The sequence below is a fragment of the Chrysoperla carnea genome, chromosome 2, assembly GCF_905475395.1.
Source record: "Chrysoperla carnea chromosome 2, inChrCarn1.1, whole genome shotgun sequence".
NCBI lineage: Eukaryota > Metazoa > Arthropoda > Insecta > Neuroptera > Chrysopidae > Chrysoperla > Chrysoperla carnea.
The window spans coordinates 23,708,149-23,734,191 of NC_058338.1; the positions used below are offsets into that span (position 1 = coordinate 23,708,149).

The following is a 26,043-nucleotide window of genomic DNA, read 5'->3' on the forward strand; positions in this document are numbered from 1 at the left end:
TAAATATAGAACATTTCAAGAACAACTAAATATGTATAAATAAATTTATAAAACCTATAATATTGTTTAGTTATACTCATTTCTACTATCTTAACATTATAAACAGTTCAATGTACCTCAAACACAAGAGATATAATTTGTAGCATTGCTACACATAAGCATATAACTGCAATGACACATTCATGAATAAACAACACGCATGTAGTTAAGTACTCTTCTCTGTAATGCTTGGTTTATAAAAATATCTATTGTTTTTTTTTTTACCTCATACAGGTTGTATCTAATAACAATAGCAGGTAAAAATATCCCAAACAAGACCTACGTACCCTTAGTAAATTTTCTTATATAAAGTCGAAAGTTTATTTACATTTTTTTATCCTACTTACTAGTGATGTTTCGAATTTTTCGTACAATGATAAAATATATTAAAGAATATTTATTTTCAAATTTCAATTATATCCATAGTATATTTAGTTTTTTTCGATTATTTTTCAATTATTACTGTACCTATTGTATATGTGATTGTATATAATATATTTGACAATTTACAATATAAAACAATGTAAAATAAAATATTTAAGTTTCCGATTTTCAATTTATAACGAAACATTCTTTATATACTGCTTGTGAGAAGAATAATTATAATTCTCTTTTTAACCGACTCCAAATTCAAACAAAGAAGGAGGAGGTTATCTCAGAACTTTCGACTGGGTGAACAACCGATTTTGATGTTCTTTTTTTAAATTGAAAGCTGGTGTTTCACGGGTGGGTCCATTTGAATTTCGTCCAGTTCTGACAATGGCATACCTGAGAAATCCATATGTCTTAAATTTGCATTAAGTATGTACGCGACAAATGGATGAGTAACTAAATATCACGCCAACCGATTTCGATTATTGTTTTTTTAGTGACAAGTTAGTTAGTGTACTCCAGATTAACAAAAATGCAATAAAAAAATAAAAATAACGATCATATAATGTAGTTACAATTATTGTTATTTTTGGAGTCGGTGTCAGTCAAGTTAATATAACAAACTGTTCTGTCACAATTGTTTCCTTGGCTGACACCGACTCCAAAAATAACAATAATTGTTTTGTAACTACATTATATTATCGAAGTTTTTTACTTTTTAGTGCATTTTAATTTGTTTTGAAATTTTTTGTTTTTTTGAAAGTTGGCTTTTATGAAGCAATGTTTGAAAATTTTTGTCATCAATTTTAAAGTTATAATATGGGAATAAAAATGATTAAATAAAAAAGTTACGAATTGAGGTTTGGCTAATCGTTTGATTCTATTTCGTTCGTGACGTACGATGTTATTACAAAAAGCCGATAAAAGGAGTTTAATTTGTCACATCTATTTAATGTTTAAAAAAAAGCAAAATTGAAAATAATCATAACATTCCACCTATTTCTGCAATATTGATAAATAATAATAAGGAAAATTTGATAAACTTTGTGACCTGATTGCTAGTTGAGAGTTATAGGTCATAAAACCAATATAATATATACAATGTATTATATTTACATATGTTTGTGGTCTCTTATTTATAATAAATAGTTTTCATTTGACTCCGAAACTGGAAAGTTAAAAAGGTCAGCTACGAAAAATTAAAAATAAGATTTAACTTATCTGGTAAGAAAAAAAAAATTTTTTTTAACTAAAAAAAAACACGCTTTTGTAACTAACTGAAATAAAATGTAGAATTTCTATATAAAAAAAAATATAGAGCGATGATTGAGTGAAAAATGGTTTTATCGTAAAAATCATGAGGTGCTAGATTTTAATAATTGTAAATTTTAATGACAGATATTAGTAAAAGTAAAGCCACGCTTTTTTACGATAAAATTATTTTTTTCTTAATTTCTCTTTGTTTTTAATTTATAGAAATTATTTTCTACTTTTTAGTTCAGCTAGCTACAAAAGTGAGTTTTTTAATTTTTTAAACTATTATTTATTAATATTTTGGAATGTTATGTGTATTTCCATCATCAAAGTTTTTTAAGTTAACCGTTTATCCTTAAGATCCTGATTAGGATAATCGTACAAACTTATCAATTTATTGTATTGTGGACGTAGTTTCAGGTTATTTTTGCTCGAAACCGAATCACCGATCGTCCAATAATATAAATATTATAATAAACAGGTCAAACTCATTTCTTTCTTTCGAATGAAAGTAAGTAAGATACGAGTATGAACTTATTAACTTATTATTTTTACAAAATAAGTAGTAAATGATTAAAATATATTATTTATTATTTATTACAGTATTATCACACTGACTGTGACTGTGAAATGTAAACAATATTGTACTTATCTGAAAATATATTATGTGACGTAAATATTATCTGTATCTCTATATATTATAAATGCGAAAGTAAGCATGTTTGTTTGTTTGTTTGTTACGCTTTTACGGTAAAACTAGCGAATGGTTTTTAATGAAACTGTACAGCATTATAGCTGATATATCAGAATAACAAATTAACTATAATTTATAAAGAAATAAAATTTAATTTAATTTGAAAATTTGACATTACCAAAAATTACAGATTTCTGTAAAAATAGTCAATATAAAATATTTCACGGCCATCTTCTCTGATATACTCAATGAATAATTAATATTATATATATTAAAAAAATAGAAAACCATAAATTTATTTTACCTGTGTAAAACAATCCTTACCATTATTTCGAGTGTTATAAAAAAGGGATAAGCGAGAGCAATCTTTATCAATCTTTACTTTTAAACCCAGCGAAGTGGGTGAGTATCACTCTAGTTCTATTATAAATCTGTATGGAGGCCGTTCGTGTGTAAAAAAAAAAAAGAAACACAATTTCAGTGTACTCTATCAGAAACAATTCAAAACATTTTTGTTTTTAAAAAAAAAGTGTTTCTGTTTAAAGTGTTTGAAGTAAAACAGTCTTGCAAATATTATAAATATTTTAAATGTTTCTTTTAAATTTACACAATTTTAATATAATGTTTAATTTGGTATTTTTATTTAAATATTTTAAATGAGCTTTCTCTAATAATCCAATAATTATTATTTTACTGGAAAAAATAGTTATTTTACTTTAAATTTTATAGTAATAAATTTTTATTATACGAACTGCCTTACATAACGTCTTGAGTATAGACTTAAGTATACAGTGCTCCTTAAGGTGTATACTAGTAATGAGCAAAATTAGTCTCGGTTTTGCACGCATGGTCTTGGTCTTGTAAATTTTTCAAGACCAAGACAGTACCACCTCGACAAGACTATCTATATGGATCAAGACTAAGATCCAACTCTACAAGACCAAGAGCTTACTCTACAAAACCAAGACTTATTTGAGCAAGACCAAGATTCATAAAAATACTTTTTACCGAATTTATTGTTGAAAATAAATTGCACAAACGTTTTCAAGAAAAAAAAAACAAATTTTCGAATTTTTTACAGTATTTACCTATTATGCAAGTAGCACAACTTAACATCGCCTTCCAACCGCCATTTGGAACTAGTTTTCGAAAATATAGAAAATTTTTCGAAGTATTTACCATAATTTTTTTTTTTTTTAAATTTTTTTCGTAATGTTCACTAGTCGAAGCTACCTAGAAATTTCATTTTTATCTTTTAAATATTTTGGGAAAATATAAACCAAAGTTTTGCTTTAATTTGCCCCTTCACGAGAAAACAATAATGTTTACGAAAAATTGCTTCAAATAAATATTTTTTATAAGGAGCATTTTTTACATATAAAAAAAATGTTATTTACTTTATCAATTGGTCAGTGACCCACAAATTCCCTGCGTTTCTTTTAGACCGATAGCCTAAATATGCCATTATCTTTCTCATTTGTAAACACAGTACTTTCGAAAAAAATCGTAGAGATTGGTTTGGTAAAATCGCCAAAAGGACGCCACTCACGAAGTTTCAAGTATATGTATTTATCATTAACAAAGCACCCTTTCTGTCCCACGGTCTAAAATATGAGTGTCGAAAAAAATAATTTTTGAACTTTTTAATCATTGTTATACCTTGTATATGAAATATATCAAGGTATACTGAGTTTAGTCCCAAGTGAAATTTTTATAACGTGCTTAGGACGTAAAAAGTGAGGTCGAGTTCGTAAATGAGCAACATAGGTCAATTGGGTCTTGTAAACCGTTAGAGATTGAACAAAAATTTAATTGTAAAAAAATAAACAACTTTTGTTTGAAACATTTTTTCGTAAACATTACTGTCCATCCGCGAGGGCGCAAATTATGCGTAAATTTTATAGTATTTATTATATGAGAATATCAGTTATGAAAGTGACATGTATACATGTGTAATGTGACAGAGTATTCAACACTGTCTTTACATGGTATTTCAACAACTAACTCAGTCAATTGTTTGTTTTCACCTATTTTTTATTCATCAGTTTTAAGTTCGCCACCTAATGCCATGAAAATTTTGATACCTGTCCCTCAAATTTTTAGTCGTGAAAATGATTGCCAAATACTACAGCAGGCTCTAGACCAATATCTACGTAATAATGTGTACATAGAGGTAAAATAAATGTTTTTTAATTCGTTTTCCTTTGTATTAAATTTTTTACATTGTTTTAAAATAAAAATAGTATATTCATTTAGGTAAACTTTCCATTTGTGTGAGTTTCTCTTCTTTCCGGCATATAATTACAAGTATGCGTAGAAGTTAGCTACACACAGTGCATTTTATAATAATAATATACAAATTTATATTTGATCTATGAATATTCATATCGCATTTAACTCTTTTTTTAGTTTTTATACCATGTATATGAAATATACCAAAGTATACTAAGTTTAGTCCCAAGTTTGTAACGCTTAAAAATATTCATGCTATGAACAAAATTTTGGTAAAGGTGTTCATAAAATCATCTAATAAGTCCATTTTTGGTTGTCTGTCCGTCTGTCATCATGATCACTCAAAAACGAAAAGAGATATCAAGCTGAAGTTTTTATAGCGTGCTTAGTACGATAAAAGTAAGGTCGAGTTCGTAAATGAGCAACATGCGTCAATTGGGTCTTGTAAACCGTTAGAGATAGAACAAAAGTTTAAATGTAAAAAATGTTCCAACAACTTTTGTTTGAAACATTTTTTCGTTAACATCACTGTATGATATGGATATATCAGTTATACGTGTGTGACATGTATGTATGTGTAATGTGACAGAGTAGTCAACCCTGTCTATACATGGTATTTCAACAATTCACTTAGACAATTGTTTGTTTTCACTTGTTGTTATTTGAAACTACTTGTTGCAACTCTAATTGTTGGAGTAGAATAAGTACATTTGTTCGTGGTGGGATTATAGTACTTAATGTGCAGGTAGAGAGCACCATTACTCAATAAGTTTAATATGTTTTTAATATCCTGTGTACCGTATGCTAATCCGAGCAAATGTCATTTATTATCATTTGATTTTCGTTTGTTTCTGAAATAGCAGTTTCTCACGCAACGCAAAGTTGTAGATTTTTAATTAAAAAAAAAAGCATTCTCACAGCATCTTACAAAGCACATTATACATACATATTTATTAATTAAAAAATATGGTAGGCATGTTTAAAATAAAATTTCATAAAAAATATGTCTCAACTGATTATCAAATGGGTGAAGATCGACCTTAAACCGTTTCTTGTACTCATAAATTTAAAGTATTCGCACCGTGCGTGAGTATTATTAGAGGCGTTTACATGGTAACGATACACTACTTAAATTATAGAATTGTATGGATGCATATATAATTGTATGGATTGCATTTATGACTTACATTGAAAAAATATTATTGCCTCACAAATTTAAATAAATAATTTAATATTTGTGCAATTTGATTTCTTATTTTCACAATTTTTAATGCATTAGGTTTAATTAATTAGTGTTTTTCAATAATTTTAATTTGACATTTTCTATAACATTAACATGTAAAGAATTGCAAATTACAGCCCCTTTATCGTCAAATCGCCCCTTTTTCACACCGGAAGCGCTGGCATCGATTTTATTGCCCCTACCATGAGTACGCACACAACGAATACTGGATTAGTGCTTGTTTCAAATTTATTTTAATAATTTTCTTTTCTTTCTTTTCTAGGTAAGTGAAATGAAATACATTCGACTAATACAGTTTTAAGGTGGTGAGTTAGTAAGAATCATTTGTAGGGTTCAGGGGGATATGTAATAACGTTTTGGCAAAATTCGATTTAGGTGGTGTTTGGACATGATCCTCTTGTAAAAGCTTCTTTCTTTTCAAAGAACGCACATGTCAAGACACCACCATAATTTTTTTCTGAACGTAGGTTTGACATCTACTTCATCCATAAAAGTTGGTCAGCGAAAAAATGTTTTTAACTATGACAGAAATTTAAGTCTGACAAATTTATTTACAAAAATTGTCAGCCAGACAAATTTTTTCAGAAATGGTTCGTTATTGACTATAAATTGTATAAATTTCAAGCAGAGATGTTCTGAAAAGAAAAATCATTTTTTTTAGCTTAAAAAAAGATAACTTGATAGTCTGGGTGCCTTTTTCGGTTATGCGCTCTCATAGCATAAGGAAGCTTTTTACCAAAAACCAGCTTTGTCCTTGAAAAGGTCATAATCTTTTATTGATTGGTGTATAATATTTAAACATGATGAGAGTAGAGACTTGATAAAATAAAATCGTTGAACAAAATATAGGTAAATATAAACAAATGCATTGTGCTTATGCCGGGTAACACGTGAGTTTGGTACATGTGTGCAATATGATGAGATGAGAGTAGCTTTGTGTAGTGACTAGTGTAGTCAGTAGTGTGCGGTGTTGTCTCTACAGCTACGTCAGAGAGATGCTGCTGTATTCTGTATACTATAGTTTTTGCTATACATACATAGTACATACTCATACTATTCATATCGAACGAATGTTGAGAGTTTGTTTCTAGTCTCCGTTGATGATATTGAGTTTGGTTGTTGGTGGTGCTTTGGTGCTAGTGGTGGTGGTGGTGTATGTACAGTTGTTAAAAAAGGTGTGTTACTACAGTACTAATAATGTTATATATACATATTATACATAGTATGTTTGATACCAAAACTACGTGTATTATATGCTTGATAAACATTTTATTAAAACATGGAGTGTATAACAACATTATTATGTATTTATTTACACAATAATATCACACACTCATCATATTCCGCTTGATGTTCTGTTATTGTTATAATATTTGTTGGCATCCCACGTTTATTCGTCAATGTATCTAATGCCGCTAATAATTAATTCAGGTAATAGAAAAGTTCGTTACTTTGTCTATAATACACTAAATTACAGGAGTTATTTTTTTATTTAAATAGGTTCAGTATCGCGTACTGAAAGTAAATGCACAAAATTCTTACAAAAATAGGCGGGGTCAGTGCCTACATTTTAAAGAAAACCGTGCACCTTAGGTTAAAAATGGTAATAACCTTTATTGTAGATAATTAAATTACCTACCTTTTTTGTAAACTACTTTTGACTTATACGACTATGACGATTTACTTATCGGCCATTTGACCAATATGTCTTCTAATATTTGTTTAAACAAGAAAATCGATTGATATTAAGAATTTTTTTTTAGTGTCGTATTTATGAAATTCTATTAACATGCAAAAGAATAAAATTATAATTATCTTGATACCCGCCCGCTTTGCTAGCACTTACCCCCTTCCAACACTCGAAATAGATATAGGGATTGTTTTACACTGGTAACATATATGTATAGTTTTCAATTTTTACAGAAATATTTAATTTGTGGTTCAAAATGATGTTAATAGATACCGCATTGAAATGTTGAGAGTAAATTTAATTGATTTATTTTTTTTTATATTTTTTAGAAATTATAGCTTATGTGTTACTCTGATGAATGAGTTATATTATTATGGAGTTTCAATCAAATCTATTCAGTAGTTATTTCGTGAAAGCGTCAAAATAAACAAACAAACATCCTTACTTTCACATTTATAATATATAGGGATAGGGAAAGTGATTGCTTATTAACTAATTCTAATAGCACCAGGGCCATTCTGACACTGATTTCATTCCTAAATTGTTTATTTTGTTATGCTATTTTTATCTAGTCTATATTTTTGCAATGCAGGATCTTATATTACAGACTGCGTTTCAATAATTACCCAAATAGCAACGTTTTTAATTAGCTTTTTTCCTTTGAAGATTAAAAAATGATCCGCTGAATGGCAGCACTAAGGAGGTTTATATTTTGATTTAAATTTTTATAAACATCAAAATTTAAAAAAAAAAAAAGTATTTTTAACGTTAAAGTTTACCGAATTTTTGCATATTTCAATTTTGCTCCAAATACATTATCTTCCGTTAATTTCATTTTTACTAAGTACGTTTAACATTCTTGTCATAGGGTAATCAAAATGTACGTGTCCCCTCCTACTGCTATCTTCTAGCTTTTTTTTTATTAATTTTTCAATTTGTAATTATTAAATAATTAAATATTATTTAAACAATCAAATTAAAGTATAATAACGTGCGCAAAATTAGCTTGCTTATTTGATTGTCATAACAGAATAACGACTTACAAAAATAAAAACGTAGGATTTAAATCTTATTGTAGAATCTATCGCCGGTTTACAATCTGACTAGTTTTATTATAAAATATTTAAACTAACGATTTTAAAATAATCCGGTGACATATACACATCTCCGACATACTCAATATGGTACGATTATACAATGGAATATACACACTACATATACATAACCGACAATTATAATGATTATTAAAATGTTTTTAATAAATATTATTAGTAAATATGTAAACTAATAATTAATATGTTTTTATTCATAAATTGTGTAAAATGGTATTTAATTCAATGTAAATACATACATAAATGTTCTGTTCTCAACAAATAGAAATACAATTTATTAATACATAGTATTACTGCCATACTGATATATGGTTGTGATGAGAAACATATCTATCTATATTCTATATTACCATTTATAAATAATATATTATGTGTGGGTATTCATTATTATATTTTATCTATATTTAGGTCAATTACCTAAAAGAGAAATGAATTGGTTGAAATCCAACGTGATTAGGTTCTTTAATCGATTACTTACCGAACTTACAAGTTAGTAAAAAATCCAAAAGCACTCTTTTGTTTTTGGCCCTAAACAAAAAAATACTCTCTGAACATTTCATATGAAAATATATTGTCCATTTGTATATACTGTGTACAAGCACCTCAAAGTCGCACCACACAAAGGAAATTGAATCACGCTGTCGCTTGTACTTGTAAACCCAGTAATCGTAAATTGAATGGCACAGTAAATCAAAAGCAATATTTTTATTATTATTAATAATTCTGTATTTAAAGCCTAACGGCTTAATCAAGAGCAATAACAACAATAACATGCATCCGTAAGAGCAGGTAGATTGCGGCTTACAAAAAACAGGCGAAGAGCACGGTTAAGATAACTCAAGTGATCTGTTTGTAATGGAGTGGTTATCTAACTTCACCAAAAAACAACTTTCAATGCAAAACAAAAGAGTTGAGTTTGCTGACTTTTGTCTGGAAATTTGGTATAAATACTCCGCTGTGCATCGTGCAAAATTTGTAGTCACTTAATTATTAAAAAGTCCAATAAAGAAATTTTTGTTTTTAGGTACATAAGCTTTGATTACACTTAATGTAAAAAATAAATCTTTTCTTTAAGTAATCAATATAATATGATTCGCTTTGCTCGCAAGGAGGTGCCTCATTTGATCGTCATGGCGGCCTTTGGTCTTGGCTCTGTGCCCCAGAAAAAAACATTACATGAAAAAAAAAAACTCATTTTTCTTGCTTTTAAAGAAGAAAAGGGGTAGTTTTAGGGATGATTTCCTATGTTCGGGGAGTTGTGATATTGAGAGTGGATTTTTTAAGCGAAAATCCCATGTTTCTAGTATAATTAATATTTCGCTGTAACCTTGAAGCTATTTTTTTTGAATTTTTAAGTGATCCTATTATCATTTTTTAAAAAAATCGTTATTTATAAGAATGAAGTAAATTTTTAAGAATAATTTTTTATTACTTAAAATAAATAGTCAAAAAAGTAAACTTTAAAAATTTCAAATAAATAAAAAATTACAACAGAACTACATTTTAAAATTTTGTATAAATTAGGTATAATATTTTTTGTGAGAGAAGTGTGCTGGCTGGTTGTTTGAGAAACACACAACACAGGTAAAAATATACCACTACTCAGCAGTAGCCAGATATATCTAACAATAAGTAATGACTGATACATACACTGATAGCTCTACTAGTTTTGTTAGTCATTGTATTCCGAGATGGGACAACGAACAACTTATAATAATAAAATGGTTGGGAGGTGCCTTTATGGACAATCATTGAACTGACATGGAACTGGCCATGAGAATAAAATCATGTAAAGGTCAACTTTAAATACGGTACAACACCATGCTAACACAGCACATGCTGCTTGTGGGTAGACACAATTTTAATTTTTTTTTGAAACACCTTATATTAAAAGAGAGGAAAAATTTCTCACAAATGTTCAAAAGAGATGACAGGTAGAAAGAAAGCGAAATATTCATAAAATTCTGAATTTTTAACGAAAATCATTTGAATTCTAAATAATCGAATATAAGAGAAAATAATTTTTATGTTTTAAATATATATTGATGATTATCTCCCCTTGTCGATAGAGGGTTATGAAATGTAATTGCGATGCGACTCTTTACATACACAGATGTATCTACAAGATACATATACAGATGCATATTTATCAAGGATTAATGATTCTACCAACTAGTCCACTAGTATTGGCAGGTAAATTTTTAGTAAAATTCTAACCTTAAAGAATAAAACCAAATTATTTCGTGCAAAATATTATATTCTCCAGTATTTTGTCACGCTCCCAGAATATTTTTTCTTCCTTTTAAATTCTTACTTTAAAAAAAAAAAAAAATTCTTGTTTCAAGCAAAAATTTCTTACGTCAAGATATCTTTTTTTTTCTGTTGAACAAAAATATGTTCAACATAGTTACAAGTTCTACACTTTTTAAATCGAGTGAAAGTACAAAAATTGCCGCAGTTTCAATAAGTCAATTGCACCGCCTAAAGATTGATTTTCCTCAGCTTCTAGCAGCTGGTACATCTCTATTATCATAGTAATAAAAGAGGGGTCCGCACGTAGATTAAAAGTGATAACCATCTCCGAAGGCGACACGTCTCCAGGTAAGAGGTGCAATGTTAAGTTTAAGCTAAGGATTCTGTGTAGGCCAGACGTCGCACAGAAACTCCAAAACGTCTTCACCGGGATTGCTCCCAGGATTTATGAGTCCAAGGTTTCGAACCCGAACATTTTATATCTAAAATCCTGGCAATAATGTAAATTTTTCAGTCGCCATGATAAAGAACGACCAACGAGAATTTTCCATGACAGGCACACAGTCAAAAGACTAAAATATGTGACTACCCACGTAAATACAAAAAATTTTTCTGTTCCTAAAGTTAAACGAATTTATGATTTGAAAGAATAATAAACATAAGTTATTTAAAATAGAAAAATTATTGTTACTTATAGGTAAAGTATTATGAAATATTTATTATTCATTTTGACTATTAATACGACCTTGCATCATTTTCGTAATGTTCTTATCTGTCTGGCCTTGATTACATTTACCCATTGCCATATTTATTTGATGCCTATCAATTTTTTTAAAGTTATATTACTTACGTACAAAAATAAAATATGATTTAAAAGTGATTTGTTATAATCATTTAATAATAATTTATTTATCATAAAATTATTATGCATACTGAATATTTGCAATTTTTGGCTATAGTTGAACCTCTCAATACATTTTTTTAATCATGAAAAAACTAAAATTTTTTTATTTAAAAGATTTTTTCGACAATCGTTAGCTTTTGGAGGAAATTGGTAGCTACAGGAAAATGTTTTAGATAAAAAATGTCAAGGACAATAGAGGACATTCACCTGTAACCATGATTGGTATGATTCTAGTTTCAAGGTCATATGACCTTGATCTTCAAATGAACTTGAAAATTTACCTGAACTTAAATTTATTAGTATTTTTAAGTCGCATTTCTTCCTAAAGTTAACGATTTTCGAAAAAAAGTTTTAAATAAAAAAGATTGATTTTTTTATGAGAATTAACTTTCTAATTTAAAGTGTTATTCTATCTCTTACTTTTATGGATTTAAATTGACTATTAAAGAAAGAACTCCCCTAACTAACATCAGAATATGACTAACCTCCCCCCCCCCCAGCAAACTGCAACTTTTGTTTAAGTCATTTTTTTATTTTATTGGGTAACTTCAAAACGAGTCATACTCAATTGAAATGTTACTATTACACACAATTTGTATATTCTGATCATTTTGTTGGTGTTAACGTCGTCCTACTTTTTCCAACTTTTTGCATTTCCTGTAAAGTAAAAAGCCAAAATTAGAATAGTTAGAGGTGTTTGACTGTAATTTTTAAAATCATATGTTTTTGTATATCTTTTAAACAGCAATATAAAATAGTTGATAGTAGCTTGACGATAAGATGATGTTGATATAAGCATTTAAATTTAAGTGTGTATATTTGTGTATTTATTTGGTACTTGATAGGAGGAGAGAGAGGGTACATCCACACAAGCCACTTACCAGTACATCATACAGTCATATACCACTCACTTCTTGTGGTCTAAAGCTAGTCATTTTGTATACATTTTATTATTATAAATAATAAATACATAATATATTGTTGTGTTATTGTTTATTATACAAATATTAATTTTATCATTTGGTTATAAACATTTTAATATTATTTTATGTTCTTTTTGTATAATAAATTATAAACAATTTTACAGTTTAAGTAGAAAAAGGTGGTCTTCTTATATTTTAATAGCATTATCCTTTTCTACTTACACTCCTGAAGTGAGTGCCCTACACAGAGCCTGAAAATAAAAGTCGGAGTGTATTTATTTTAAATGTCAATTTTATAAATATTCAACTGTCTATTTGCGAGCTATCACTAATGTGCTTAATTCCGGGACGATGACTCCACATTCTTGAAATCTATTAGAGCTAGGTTAATTTTGATCATAAATTTGAAAAATATGGCCCAAGTTTAGTAGGATTACATACTTGGTTTATCAAAATTGGATAAGATTTGGATGTGATAGAGCAAAATTAAATTTTTTTGATTCTGATGACGTCATAAAGTTAAAAAATTCGATTTTTTTGATAACAGGCAAATTTAAACCGATCTTGTTGGAATTTTTTTTGAAACCCACTAATTTTGGGTCATTCTTTTCAGCTGTGATATCAATTGTTCGCTAGTTATCACTTATGTGCTTAATTCCGGGACGACGACACCACATTCTTGAAATCTATTAGAGCTAGGCTAATTTTGATTATAAATTTGAAAATATGACCCGAGTTTAGTAGGATTACATACTTGGTTTATCAAAATAGGATAAAATTTGGATGTTATAGAGCAAAATTAAATTTTTTGGATTCTGATGACGTCATAAAGTTAAAAAATTCGATTTTTTTGATAACACAGGCAAATTTAAACCGATCTTGTTGGAATTTTTTTTGAAACCCACTAATTTTGGGTCATTCTTTTCAGCTGTGATATCAATTTTTCGCTAGCTATCACTAATGTGCTTAATTCCCGGACGATGACTCCACATTCTTGAAATCTAGTAGAGCTAGATTAATTTTGATCATAAATTTGAAAAATATGGCCCAAGTTTAGTAGGATTACATACTTGGTTTATCAAAATTGGATAAGATTTGGATGTGATAGAGCAAAATTAAATTTTTTGGATTCTGATGACGTCATAAAGTTAAAAAATTCGATTTTTTTGATAACACAAGCAAATTTGATTCGATGTTATTGGAATTTTTTTTGAAACCCACTAATTTTGGGTCATTTTTTTCAGCTGAGATATCAATTTTTCGCTAGCTATCACTTATGTGCTTAATTCCGGGACGACGACTCCACTTTCTTAAAATCTAGTAGAGCTAGGTTAATTTTGATCATAAATTTGAAAAATATGACCCAAGTTTAGTAGGATTACATACTTGGTTGATCAAAATTGGATAAAATTTGGATGTGATAGAGTAAAAGTAAATTTTTTGGATTCTGATGACGTCATAAAGATAAAAAATTCGATTTTTTTGATAACACAAGCAAATTTGATTCGATGTTATTGGAATTTTTTTTGAATCCCACTAACTTTGGGTCATTTTTTTCAGCTGTGATGTCGAATTTGATCCGATCTTTACCGGTTTTACCATAAAACCAATATTAAATATGTTTCTTTTGAAGTAATTTATTTATTTAAATAATTAATAAAAAAAAAAGGTTGAAAAATACTGCTCTACATTAAATTAAAAAATTTTGCTCATGTTCATAGAAGGTTTTCTTCATTACAAGTTTGTACTTGTTTGTAATATTATTTTATTAAGTATAAATTAACAATTTTTGCCTAGTCATCATAACAAAACCACTGACCCAATTTAGACTTAATATATTTTTTTTTTTTTTTTACTATATTTTTAATTCACATACCTAACAGAAAAACTTATTATAAAAGTTTTCTTAAATTTTTCTTCACGCAACCAGTTCAAGCGTTCATAAATTTAAAATCATTAACATATAAATTGAATGTTTTTATTTCGTTATGCTAGTGATGCGACTCATTAATTACGTCAGCATAATTTTGACGAATATTGAATAAGGAATATTCATGAAATTTAAATTTGTTTCAAATATTTATTTCCCGTTACTTTATTGGCTGAACATTTGAACTATACCATTATTTTAGTAATTCATATCTTTTTAATTACTTAAAATTAATTAATGAAAGTACAAATTTAATGAGAGAAATTCAAATTTCTAAAACGGACGTGACGTCATACCATGTGGCTTGTCAGACTTGTGGACATACTGTATGGTATGAATTACTTGTATGGTATTACTATGGATATATACTACGTGGGTAATACACCTGTACTAAACAGTACATTGAACTGTCACCAAATGACAGCTCACATTTTAACACATCATCAACAGAAAGCGCCAAAAGCGCAAAAATATTCCCTATTTTGAACTATATTAAAATTGTTTTTATAACTACAATCAAATGGAAGTCATTATTTGATATGTCGTTATAGCGGTTACATACATTTTATCTATTTATGTAGGAATTTAGTCGGTAATTTTCTCTTTCGTCGTTATAACCGGTTTTAACTATATTAAAATTAAGACTTAGACTATCGAAATAAAGGTTTTTGTATATTGGAGCCTTTTTTTTTTAAATCGGTGCTTGTGTTCAAATTTCAGACTTTCCGGCTTATTTACTGCACTAATGAAAATCTTTTTAACAAAAGTGATGTAATAAAAAATAGAGACTTAAGAACGTTATATATATATATATATATATATATATATATTAAGGATTTAGATTTTTAGATTTAAGCCATTTAAATTTGTGTTTTTTTACATATAAATCCCATATTGAAGTGTTTTTATTTTTAAACTTATGCTTTATTATGTTACATTTTCCCAAGTTCTAACAGAATACACCCTAAAAATTTGACACGTAAGTTTCAACACCCTATACGTATGCATACAGACGTCAAAATTGAAACAAAATTAAATTAAAGTTCAGAGGGAAAACTGTCTCAAAATAGTATTATCGACTTAATAGTAATTTCTTCGTTCAGTATTTGTAGACTCAGTTGTGTAAAATCAAATTTAAATTCGTTTTAATACACGCAATTTTAGTACTTGGATAAGTACTAAGATAGAAATTAAGCCCACACAGAGCCTATTTATCAATAAAATAAATATTGATGATACACTTCTGTCAACACAATCGAATAAATGATTTAAAAATAGAAAAATAAATGTGTGTTTTTTTTCCATTGAATAATAGAAAAGAATTTATTTTTTATCTATGATGATGATAGTAGTAAAGCCTCTGAGGATGAGACAATATCATGGGTATATAATAATATAGGCTCCGTTATAGCAGTGACTGTAGGTCGTTGGCCGACGCAACAGCGTGCGAAACATCATCAACCATTGAACTTTTACATTTTGTTATAACACATACTCTCGACTCTCAACATAACATAACACTGCTATTTTAACTGGAACACACTCTACTATACAACACATTGACTGGTCGCACGATGCGATGTTGTTAACTAACCAAACAACCACTACTTACTTCGACAATGTTCGTATTATGTGACGAAAAATCACTAGTCCTGTAGTGTAGACAGTACAGATACGGATAATGGGCATATCTACATATGTAAATACTTTAACGATACATTCTTTTACATCTAAACAGATACAGACTGTGGTAGAATAACGATAATTTAGGCGGGCTAATTTAACTAAAGCTACGATTTTTTTAAATCACACATGTTGACTTGACGTTGAATATACTTAACATTTTTGTGGATCTATTAAAGTCGTGCAAGATCCACCATTTCGATTTAATGTAAATCAGACCATCATAATACTTCGCAATATTTCAAAAGATAATCTATTCCGCAACTTATTTTGACGATGTTATAGATGGAGAATTTGGAATCGTAACAAATGATAGTCTGAATTTTGAGACATTTTCAAAACGTTTACAACCAGAAATAAATATGATTGGCTAGTTTAATAATAGCTTTACTTGGTTCAAAATATTGACATTAAAAAGTGTTGAGAAAAAAAATAGAATTTTGAACAAAAAGGATCAGATTTCCGCACGCTCTTGATCCAATGAGGGACGTCTTTCGATCAGAAAAAACCCGAAAATGTTCTCGGCGGATGCGCCCGTATGTTCTCCACTTATTGCCTTTCAATTAAAAAAATTTTCCAAAATTTTAAAAATCAAAGGTTGCTTTGAATTCTAATTTCATTCTAACCTCATCTAATAATTAATTAAATTTAGAAGAGCAAAGGGGTAATAATTTTAGTGTTCACTTTCTTTAAATGATAGAAGGTTACAAGTTTGTGGATCGCATCGTGGATCTATTATCCCAAATTTTAATACCAATTTTATCCGATAAATTAATACCAACTGCATATTATACCCATTAGTGATAGGACGAATGTTGTTGTATTTTGTTCATTCGTAAATGCGTATGTTTATCTCCAATATTCGCGAACGCGAATATCAACTTTCAAATGAATTCCTCGTAAATTGTTATGTATTTTTTTACTTAAATATATATTCGAATCGAAAAATATATACTTAAAACTAAAACTATATAACATTTTGAACATTAAAATTTTATTTATTTTTTTATAAATGTTAAAAATTTACCATTTTTTATTCAAATTCAAGTAAAAAAATCTTGTATATAATTCAATTTTTTTTTTTGTCAAAAAAACATTTGCATCTTTTCTTGCGAATGCGAACCCCATCTAAAAAAATGGAAAACGGTTGACCCTGCAGGTCATCCCTGTAACTTCCCGCTAAGTATTGACTCGTGACTGAACGTGTAAAAAATTTTATCTATTCTGATGTTATATCCACTCGCATTTTATTGTAATTGATCGAGAATAATTGACAGTTATTCCGAAAAAACGCTTTTTTGGGTTTTTTTTCGTCAACGATAACTCACGAACGAATCAACCGATTTTGACCGGACTGGTGGTGATCGACGTGGTTTTTTAATGTTGATTAGTTTTTGAAATTGATCGATACAGCCGTTTAAAAGTTATTAAAAAAAAACCACTTAAAAAATCTATCGGTTCGAATCGGTCCAAATAGGCCTCAAAATCTAAGTTTGGTCAAGCCCTTTCAAATGGCACCAACCGCGGTCAAATCGGACAAGCCGTTCAAAAGTTATGAGAGGTTTACATACATCCACACACACACACACACACACACACGCGCGCATACATACATACAGCCATACAGACACCCTCGCGGAAGTAGTCGGGGAAGCTTCCTGACACCTTAAAACGTCGAGATCTGATGAAAACTCGATTTTGGCAAAACGGGGTGAAAACAATAACTTCCCTATTTTCTTAGCAGGAAGTTAAAAAAATCAATTTTATCATATGCGTGCTACATAGTCGATGCAGTCCTTCATGTAAGTTGATTCGATAGTGGTATACATCACGTTTGTATACTAACGACAACGACAAGATACAATGCGTATACATAGTGAAAACTAGGGCATTATGACACATCATGAGGGTGTCATGTTTAATTAAATTATATGTATAGTACTATTAATTGTATATTCGTTCGGGGTGGTTTATTCAAAAACAAGACATATCTATTTTTGACAGAAAGTATTTTACACGAATTTTACCTATACATGTAGTATAAGAGGAAATCGCTTTCCGCGTCTATCTGTTTATCCGCTAATTCCTTCTAAACCATGCAACGAATATTAAAACGCTTTTCATTATCAAGTGGATAATGTTATTATTTTAGGAAAGTTTATATATATTAGTAGTACATCCTACCGATTCGCTAAAATCCCATAAAATTATGCAAAGCTTTTTTTTAAATTTGTTTAAACCCATGCCATTTTATGATTACGTTTCTTCTCTATTTCGACTCTTAGCTATTTCTTTTTACTTCTATACGAGATGTTTGCATAAGAATCACATTTAGATTATAAAGAGGCAGAGAATTTTTGACGATCCAATATATTATACTACGGCCATTACAGAAAATTAACGAATAATCAAGGAGATAGAACGTCCAACTTAGTGCACGGTTATGGAGATATAGCCTGAAACGATTTTCCTTAAATGGAGGCACTTTCCCCGCCTATTTTTGTAAGGATTTTGTGCATTCATTCAGTACGTGATACTAAACCTATTTAAATAATAAAATAACTCCTGTAATTAAGTGCATAATGGACAAGAGTAACCAGCTTCTATATAACCTGTAGTAATGGTAAAAGTGCGTTTTTTAATAATTAAGTACACAAAATCCTTCGAGACTTTGTTTTCAAAAAATTATTTTATACTTACGAGTTAGCAATTAATAACAAATCAAAAATTCAGATTTTTATTTATAACTACTCTACTTTTACCCGAACTAGGGCGAAGGCTGTGCATTTTTTATTCAAAAATAAAAGTTAATTTTACTATAAATAATAATGCTCTTTGAACTACAAAGGTGTAGGTAGAACTGTACAGCATTGAAATAGATATTTTTTTAGATTACTAAATTTTTGAATGTTCATATACTATGTAAAAAACTATGCAGGAATTACAGCCATAACATGGCGTGATACGAATATATTTACACATCAGTGTATCAAATTATTCATTGAACGCTAGACTGCAGATTTTTTTGTTGATTCGCTGCAGAACTCTTCTCATTTCATTCGGTAAAGTAGATGGATCCTAGTTGACAGTGAGTATGCAACAATTGTAGATATCTGAGCTTATTCTTTTCCTATTGTTCTTATGGTATTTGGTCTCGCTAATTCTATAGTCGTCCGTAAATGTATTTCCTACAAAATACAAAAACAGTATTTTTTTTTCGAAAAGTTTCTAATTCTATATTTTTGAACTTTGAATGTAAATATCACCGTAAATATGAAACCTGAAGATGGTAAATTGTAATTAATTATATTATCTACAAGTGTGTTCATTATAAAAATTTCAATTTCACTGATATTGATGGAGAAATAGGATTCTTGACCATAAATTCATATGTGTAAAAAATTAATAGTAATATTTAAACCTAAAATCTCATTCTATTAATATAGTTAGCCATATTAAATTAATTTAATTAAGTACAATTGATACTGATAACCACGAGACTGTAAACACCTGTTTCACAGGTAGTTATGCGTGCAGGTTTACACAAATTATAATAAACTAAAGGAATAAACATTGCTGTGTCAGTATATGTTATAAATCTATCATAAATGAGCTATCATTTTAGCTATGAATGAAACACATACCTAATTTAAATATTTTACACACTTTAAGTATTGCTATGTTTAAATATATAAATCAATAGTTAATAAGTCAACAGTTAATTGTTTTTATTAAATTTCTTTAAGCAAACATAAAAACATTCTTATTTGAGGTACTCTCATTGCAGTATAATCCTCATTTAATTGTCAATGAAATTTTTGCTTTTATTTTGTAATTTTTCAAAACTATATTCGAGTTCAATAAATTTTGAAAGATCTTATGTGCTGTCGGGCGAGAAATGATATAATCCTCAGAAAAAACGGCTTTCAGTGTTTTATAGAGAAAATTCGATAATTATTTTTTTTATTCAGAACACCTTATATATTTTACAACAAATAAATTTAAAAGAATTATTATTGAATAAGCAGCAACTTTTATTGACATGAGCATGAAATCTAAGTTGAAATTTATTATTATTTATGCGGTTTGTTTTATTTTCATATTTTTTTTGTAATAACTGTGTTAACTTAATGTATTACTGTTATATTTTTTAGGCTTTAGTAATGGTCAAAGACCTTTTAAATGATAAATTTAAATAAATAATAATACGTAATTCTCCAGGTGAAACACTTTTCAATTTGAAATTCTTAATGCAACTACAATCAAGCTCTCTCGTCGATTCTTTTAAAGATTTTGTGAGTATTTCCAGATATTCACAGAACACAAAATTATATTAATTTGACATTAACATAAATTACAGATTTATGTAAAAGTAGTCATTTGACTTTACCATAAATTACAGATTTCTGTAAAAATAATCAGTATTCCGTGAAATTAAATATTTCACGGCCATCTTTCTGATATACTCAATGAATAATTACTATTATACATTTAAAAAATAGAAAACCATACACATATATTTTACCTGTGTAAAACAATCCTTACCATTATTTCGAGTGCTATAGAAAGAGGATAAGCGAGAGCAATCTTTATCAATCTTTATTTTTAAGCCCAGCGAAGCGGGTGGGTATCACTCTAGTTAGTAATAAACAAAAATTTGAAAATAATATCGCGATGATTAGTTTCTAAATTTCTTGAGAGATCCTGGTCCAGAATTGTGGTGGTGCCTCGAGAGTTAAAAAGATCGAGAAACCAGAAACCCTGGTCCTCAGAGAAGGCACAGAAGAACCCTTGGTCTAGGACTCGAGAGACTCATTTTGAGGTATTACTAGTTACTAAATAGTTACCATTATTACTAGTTACTAAAATATTTATAGAAAATCTACTTGCAATATTGGTATGTGATATAATATGTTTTGTCAAAATAAACTATTAATAGACAAAAAAAACCAGTTTTAACTACTGTATGCGAAAGTAACAGTTTAATTGATTTATTAATAAATAGATTGGATAATAATGATGTTAAAAATGTGTGTATTAATAATTATCATCTATTACTTTTATTCAAATACACAAATTTTTTTAAATTTTTAAATGAAAGTGTCAATTGTTTAATCAAATTTGTATCTATTGAAATTCTTTCTTAGCAAATATTTTTATTGCACTTTATAATAATTGAAACAAGTGTCACAAAAAGTTCGGAAATATCTTTTGGGGTTATAATTTACGAAAAAATATGTCAGATAAAAGTTTTTATGGTTCAGAGGAATATGGAGAATGTTAAATTTGACCTTGAATATTTTCGAAATCATTTTAAACTCACTAATAACAACATTTTTTTTGTTCTTGTTCTAAAATTTTTTTTCGAATATCGAATAAATTCGGAAAAAATTTATGGAAAAATATATTTGTACTTGAACTTGAAAATTTTAGTAAAAAATTACACTGGTCAACAAAATTTGATAAAACTAGTCAAAAAAAAAAAAAGAAAAGTAAAACACATGATTATTTGTAAATTTTTTAAGATGACAGCGTAGCGATCGATTTAGCTGTCTCCTCTACCTACTATGCTCCCTGTCAATTTAAAATCTTAAACAACCTGTTATTACCTATGGACTTGTGATAATTTTTAATTGATCCTCCAGGTTTAAGTCTAATCGTAAGATCATAATCACTCCATTTGAACCAAATAATAAATTAATCGTTATGTCCCAAAGATTTTCCAAGATCAGGTTATGTAAGAGACATATAAATGTTGAAACGGAGAGAGTTAATGAACACAATTTGAATGATGTCTTGAAGTCCACTTTTTGAGGGTAATTGGTTGATAGCGTAACCAAAGTAATATATGTGAGATGCTAACCATAGATCTCATTGATCTTGTATAAGATCAAAAAGAAATAAGAATCTCCAGATCGTTACTAAAGTCGATACTTTTTGAAAACCGTGTATGATATTCGAACCTTTCATAAAAGTTTTATGATGGGATTATCGCTCTTTCTAAATTGATAATTTATGAATCTTTCACACTATAATTCAAAAAATAACAAAACATAATAAGCAATTTATTAAGAATGTTGATTTTGTTTCAGACCGATCTATGCGGCATAAAATGGCGTAAATTAGTATGGGGCGAAAGCACTGCCACAGAGCCATTAGAAGATCCCGTGCTGCGAAGTTACTCACGTTGTCTGGCCAGCGACATCTTATGTGTTTGGCGACGTGTAGCAACACCACCGCCACCACCTCCACCGTCTGCTAATAATGGTGCTGGTGGTGGATTATTTGATTCACTCACATCATTACAACCAACAGTTACGTCCGCTTCACACAACGTGCAGCAACCACCACTTAGTCTAGCTGCTGCCAAAGAACTATGGATTTTTTGGTACGGTGAAGAACCCGATTTATCGGAACTTGTTTCACCTGAATTACTATCATCCGGTAAGTACGAAATTTTACTTAATATTTTTATCGATTCTATCAAAGGAATTAAATCCAAAATTTTTTTTGGTATTTCATGAGGACAGTGATGGGCTTTAATATTATTATGACGTCTCCCAAATTTATAAGAACCTTACGCCTTGAAAGCCATCACAAATTAGAATGAACTTTAATTGTTGGGCTTTCCATCGGAATTAATATTCATCGGACTTGTTTAACACTCTAAACAAGAGCTACACTACAAATATAGCATAATTGGTTTACAACAATGATTTGATACAAACAACATTTTCTAAATAAAAAATACAGTCTGGGAAAAAGAAATTTAACATCAAAAATAGTTGTTTTTGACAAGAACCACGCTCACTTTCAAAAGTTCTAGAGTTTGATAGGGTTCATCATGTTCTGTGTAACATATCATGTATAGAATAACACTTTGAATTAGAAAGTTGGCCCTCATAAAGAAACAAGCATTTTTTCAAAAATTGTAAACTTTCAAAATTGTAAATCATTATTGCATTTAATCGAAAGAAAACAGGTTAGCTACAGAAAAATATTGTAGATAAAAGTTGTCAAGAGCAAAAGACGACATTTGCCTGTGTCCATTACTTTGACCTGGAATTCGAGTTTCGAATTTTCATTTTTAGTTAAAAATTGAATATTTTTCTTAAAAGAAATTGTAAATTTGCTAAAGAAGAAGAAAGAAATAGTTATAGAATGAATAACTCTTGTACTTGTCTGGCTAGGATCACACCCTTTTTTTTGTTCTTAGTCCACGTATTTACATAAAGTTTCCAAAAAAAAAAAAGATATTATGTTTTTTCGTGAGTTCTGGAAGGGTTGTGCTTAAATATTCGTCTGTATTAATTTGTCAAAAACCGGCTAATTGATTAAACTGTCGGGGGCATAAATGCCATACCTAATAAGGAAGCAAATGATAAATTTAGCGGCATAAAGTTTTTAAAATTTACTGACGAGTGCTTCGCGGCATAACTAATTAAATTTTAATTTTAAAACATTTCCTACAAAAGTATTTGCTTATTTCATAGTTTATTTATTTAATAACAAAATTATGCAACGTAACACCTTGGTGAATCAATCAAACGTTAGCAGATATCACAACCACATAAAAAAAGATGATTTATATCGAAAACCAAATCGAGAAAATCTTAGTTGATACCAAACACACTAGTCACTAGATTTTCGAAAAAATGATTTAATATTATTCGTAAATTATAGTCTCACACGGTCAATATGTTTGAAGCAATAATATTGACTTAAAATATGGTAATGTCAGATACCTTCACATGAGTCCATAATATTGATCAATAAAATCATAATTTGAGAGATCTGCAATAAAAATTAAATTGTTTCAATATAGTACTCAGCCAATCAATATATTGATCATTATCGATAATTATCGATATTGATACAATTAATATTGAATAAATGAGGTAAATTGAAGGTTTTATAGTTTGCAATAATTTTTTAATCAATATTTTCAATACTCTTCAATCGATCAATATATTATTCAATATCGATATTTGCTCAATAATAGTGGCCTTGTGATAGTAGCCTTAAATAAGTTTGTGTAGTGTAATTTGTCCTAGAATCTTTTATTCCACAAACCTATTCTACATATTAATTTTGCAATTCGTATACCACATTACATTCGCGTGAGAGAAACATAATGATTTTCACGCTAGCATGTAAAAAAGATAAGGTTATTTTTAAAAAGAATCAACTGCTAAATTAATTAATTAGATGGAATCGTTCAATGAACTTGAAAATTGAAAACAAAACAATAATCATTTTGATAAAATCTTTTAGATAAAAATGATTTTATGTACTTAAAGCAAATAAATGGAAATAAATTTTAATTTAAATTGCAACAATTTTGTTAATTCAACAATTTTTATTTAATTTCTTTCCTGCAATATTTTATTGTATTTAAGGTAGTTGATTCACGCAAACAAAATATTAAGAAATCTAATATAAGTAATTAAAAGCCTAATGCACACACTTCTGAAATTTCAAGGCAATTAACCACGTCTATCAATTAAATAATTGCAATTAAAAATGACAATTTTAACATACTTAGCATTGGAGTGTGTGAAAATGGCAATATTTAATATTATATTATACATTTAAAACAAGTGAAAACAAACAATTGACTGAATTAATTGTTGAAATACCATGCATATAGTCAGTGTTGATTTCTTTATCACATAACACATACAAACATGTGACACATACATAACTGATAATCAAGTATAGTACATATTATAAAATTTCCGCCTATTTGGCGCCCTCACGGGTAAACAGTGATGTTTACGAAAAACTGTTTCAAACAAAAGTTATTTAATTTTTGATAAGGAACATTTTTTATATTTAAATTTTTGTTCTATCTCTAACGGTTTACAAGATGGGTCCTACGGACCCAAGACCCAATTGACCTATGATGCTCATTTACGAACTTGACCTCACTTTTTACGTCCTGAGTACGCTGTAAAAATTTCAGCTCGATATCTTTTTTCGTTTTTGAGTTATCGTGTCCACAGACGGACGGACAACCGGAAATGGACTAATTAGGTAATTTTATGAACACCTATGACAAAATTTTTTTCCTAGCATCATTATTTTTAAGCGTTACAAACTTGGGACTAAACTTAATATACTATGTATATTTCATATATACATGGTATAAAAATATAAGTTATTCACCATTTACTTTCCCTAAAATATTAAATTATATATTACATTTAGAGTATTATTTTTAATGGATAGGTGTAGAAATCATCCTACTATGTATGTCCGTTTTTTCCTTGTATTGTATTCAGTAGTAGTAGTAGTAATACTATAGTAAGCAGTAAAAAAATTGGTTGTAACCAATAGTTGTGTATGTACGTGTATTATAGGTAACATGAGAAAATTAATTATAATGCCTGAAATTAAATATTTTACCGAAGCGGCTCGCTATGTATTTTTAACGTTATTTGACTATTGTGCAGTATGTTACAATAGAACTTAGAAATATTTCAAACAAAAAAAGATGTTTAACTTAAAAGGAAACATCTTAAACCGACCTTGAATTCGTTTATAGTCTATGACTGACGTCAATTTTAACATTATCCTCTAAATACACTATCAAATGACAAAAAAATCCCGAAATTAGAATACTTTCTAGAGATTTTTAGTAGAAGCTTCTATTTACCAATCTAGGCCTATGATTTAAAAATTAACGTGATAATTTTTGGTTAAAACATTCTG

The 26,043-nt window shown here is 28.7% G+C and overlaps 1 protein-coding gene across 2 annotated transcripts in view; it reads left to right on the forward strand.

Annotated features, from left to right (window-relative positions):
- Positions 1 to 26,043, forward strand: part of LOC123294039 (mediator of RNA polymerase II transcription subunit 13) — a 72,711-nt gene that overhangs the window by 13,666 nt on the left and 33,002 nt on the right. For both annotated transcript variants that reach the window (XM_044875103.1, XM_044875104.1), the window contains exon 2: positions 22,422 to 22,773. In XM_044875103.1, coding sequence (XP_044731038.1) covers positions 22,422 to 22,773 — 352 coding nt within the window. The remainder of the gene's footprint in view (positions 1 to 22,421; positions 22,774 to 26,043) is intronic.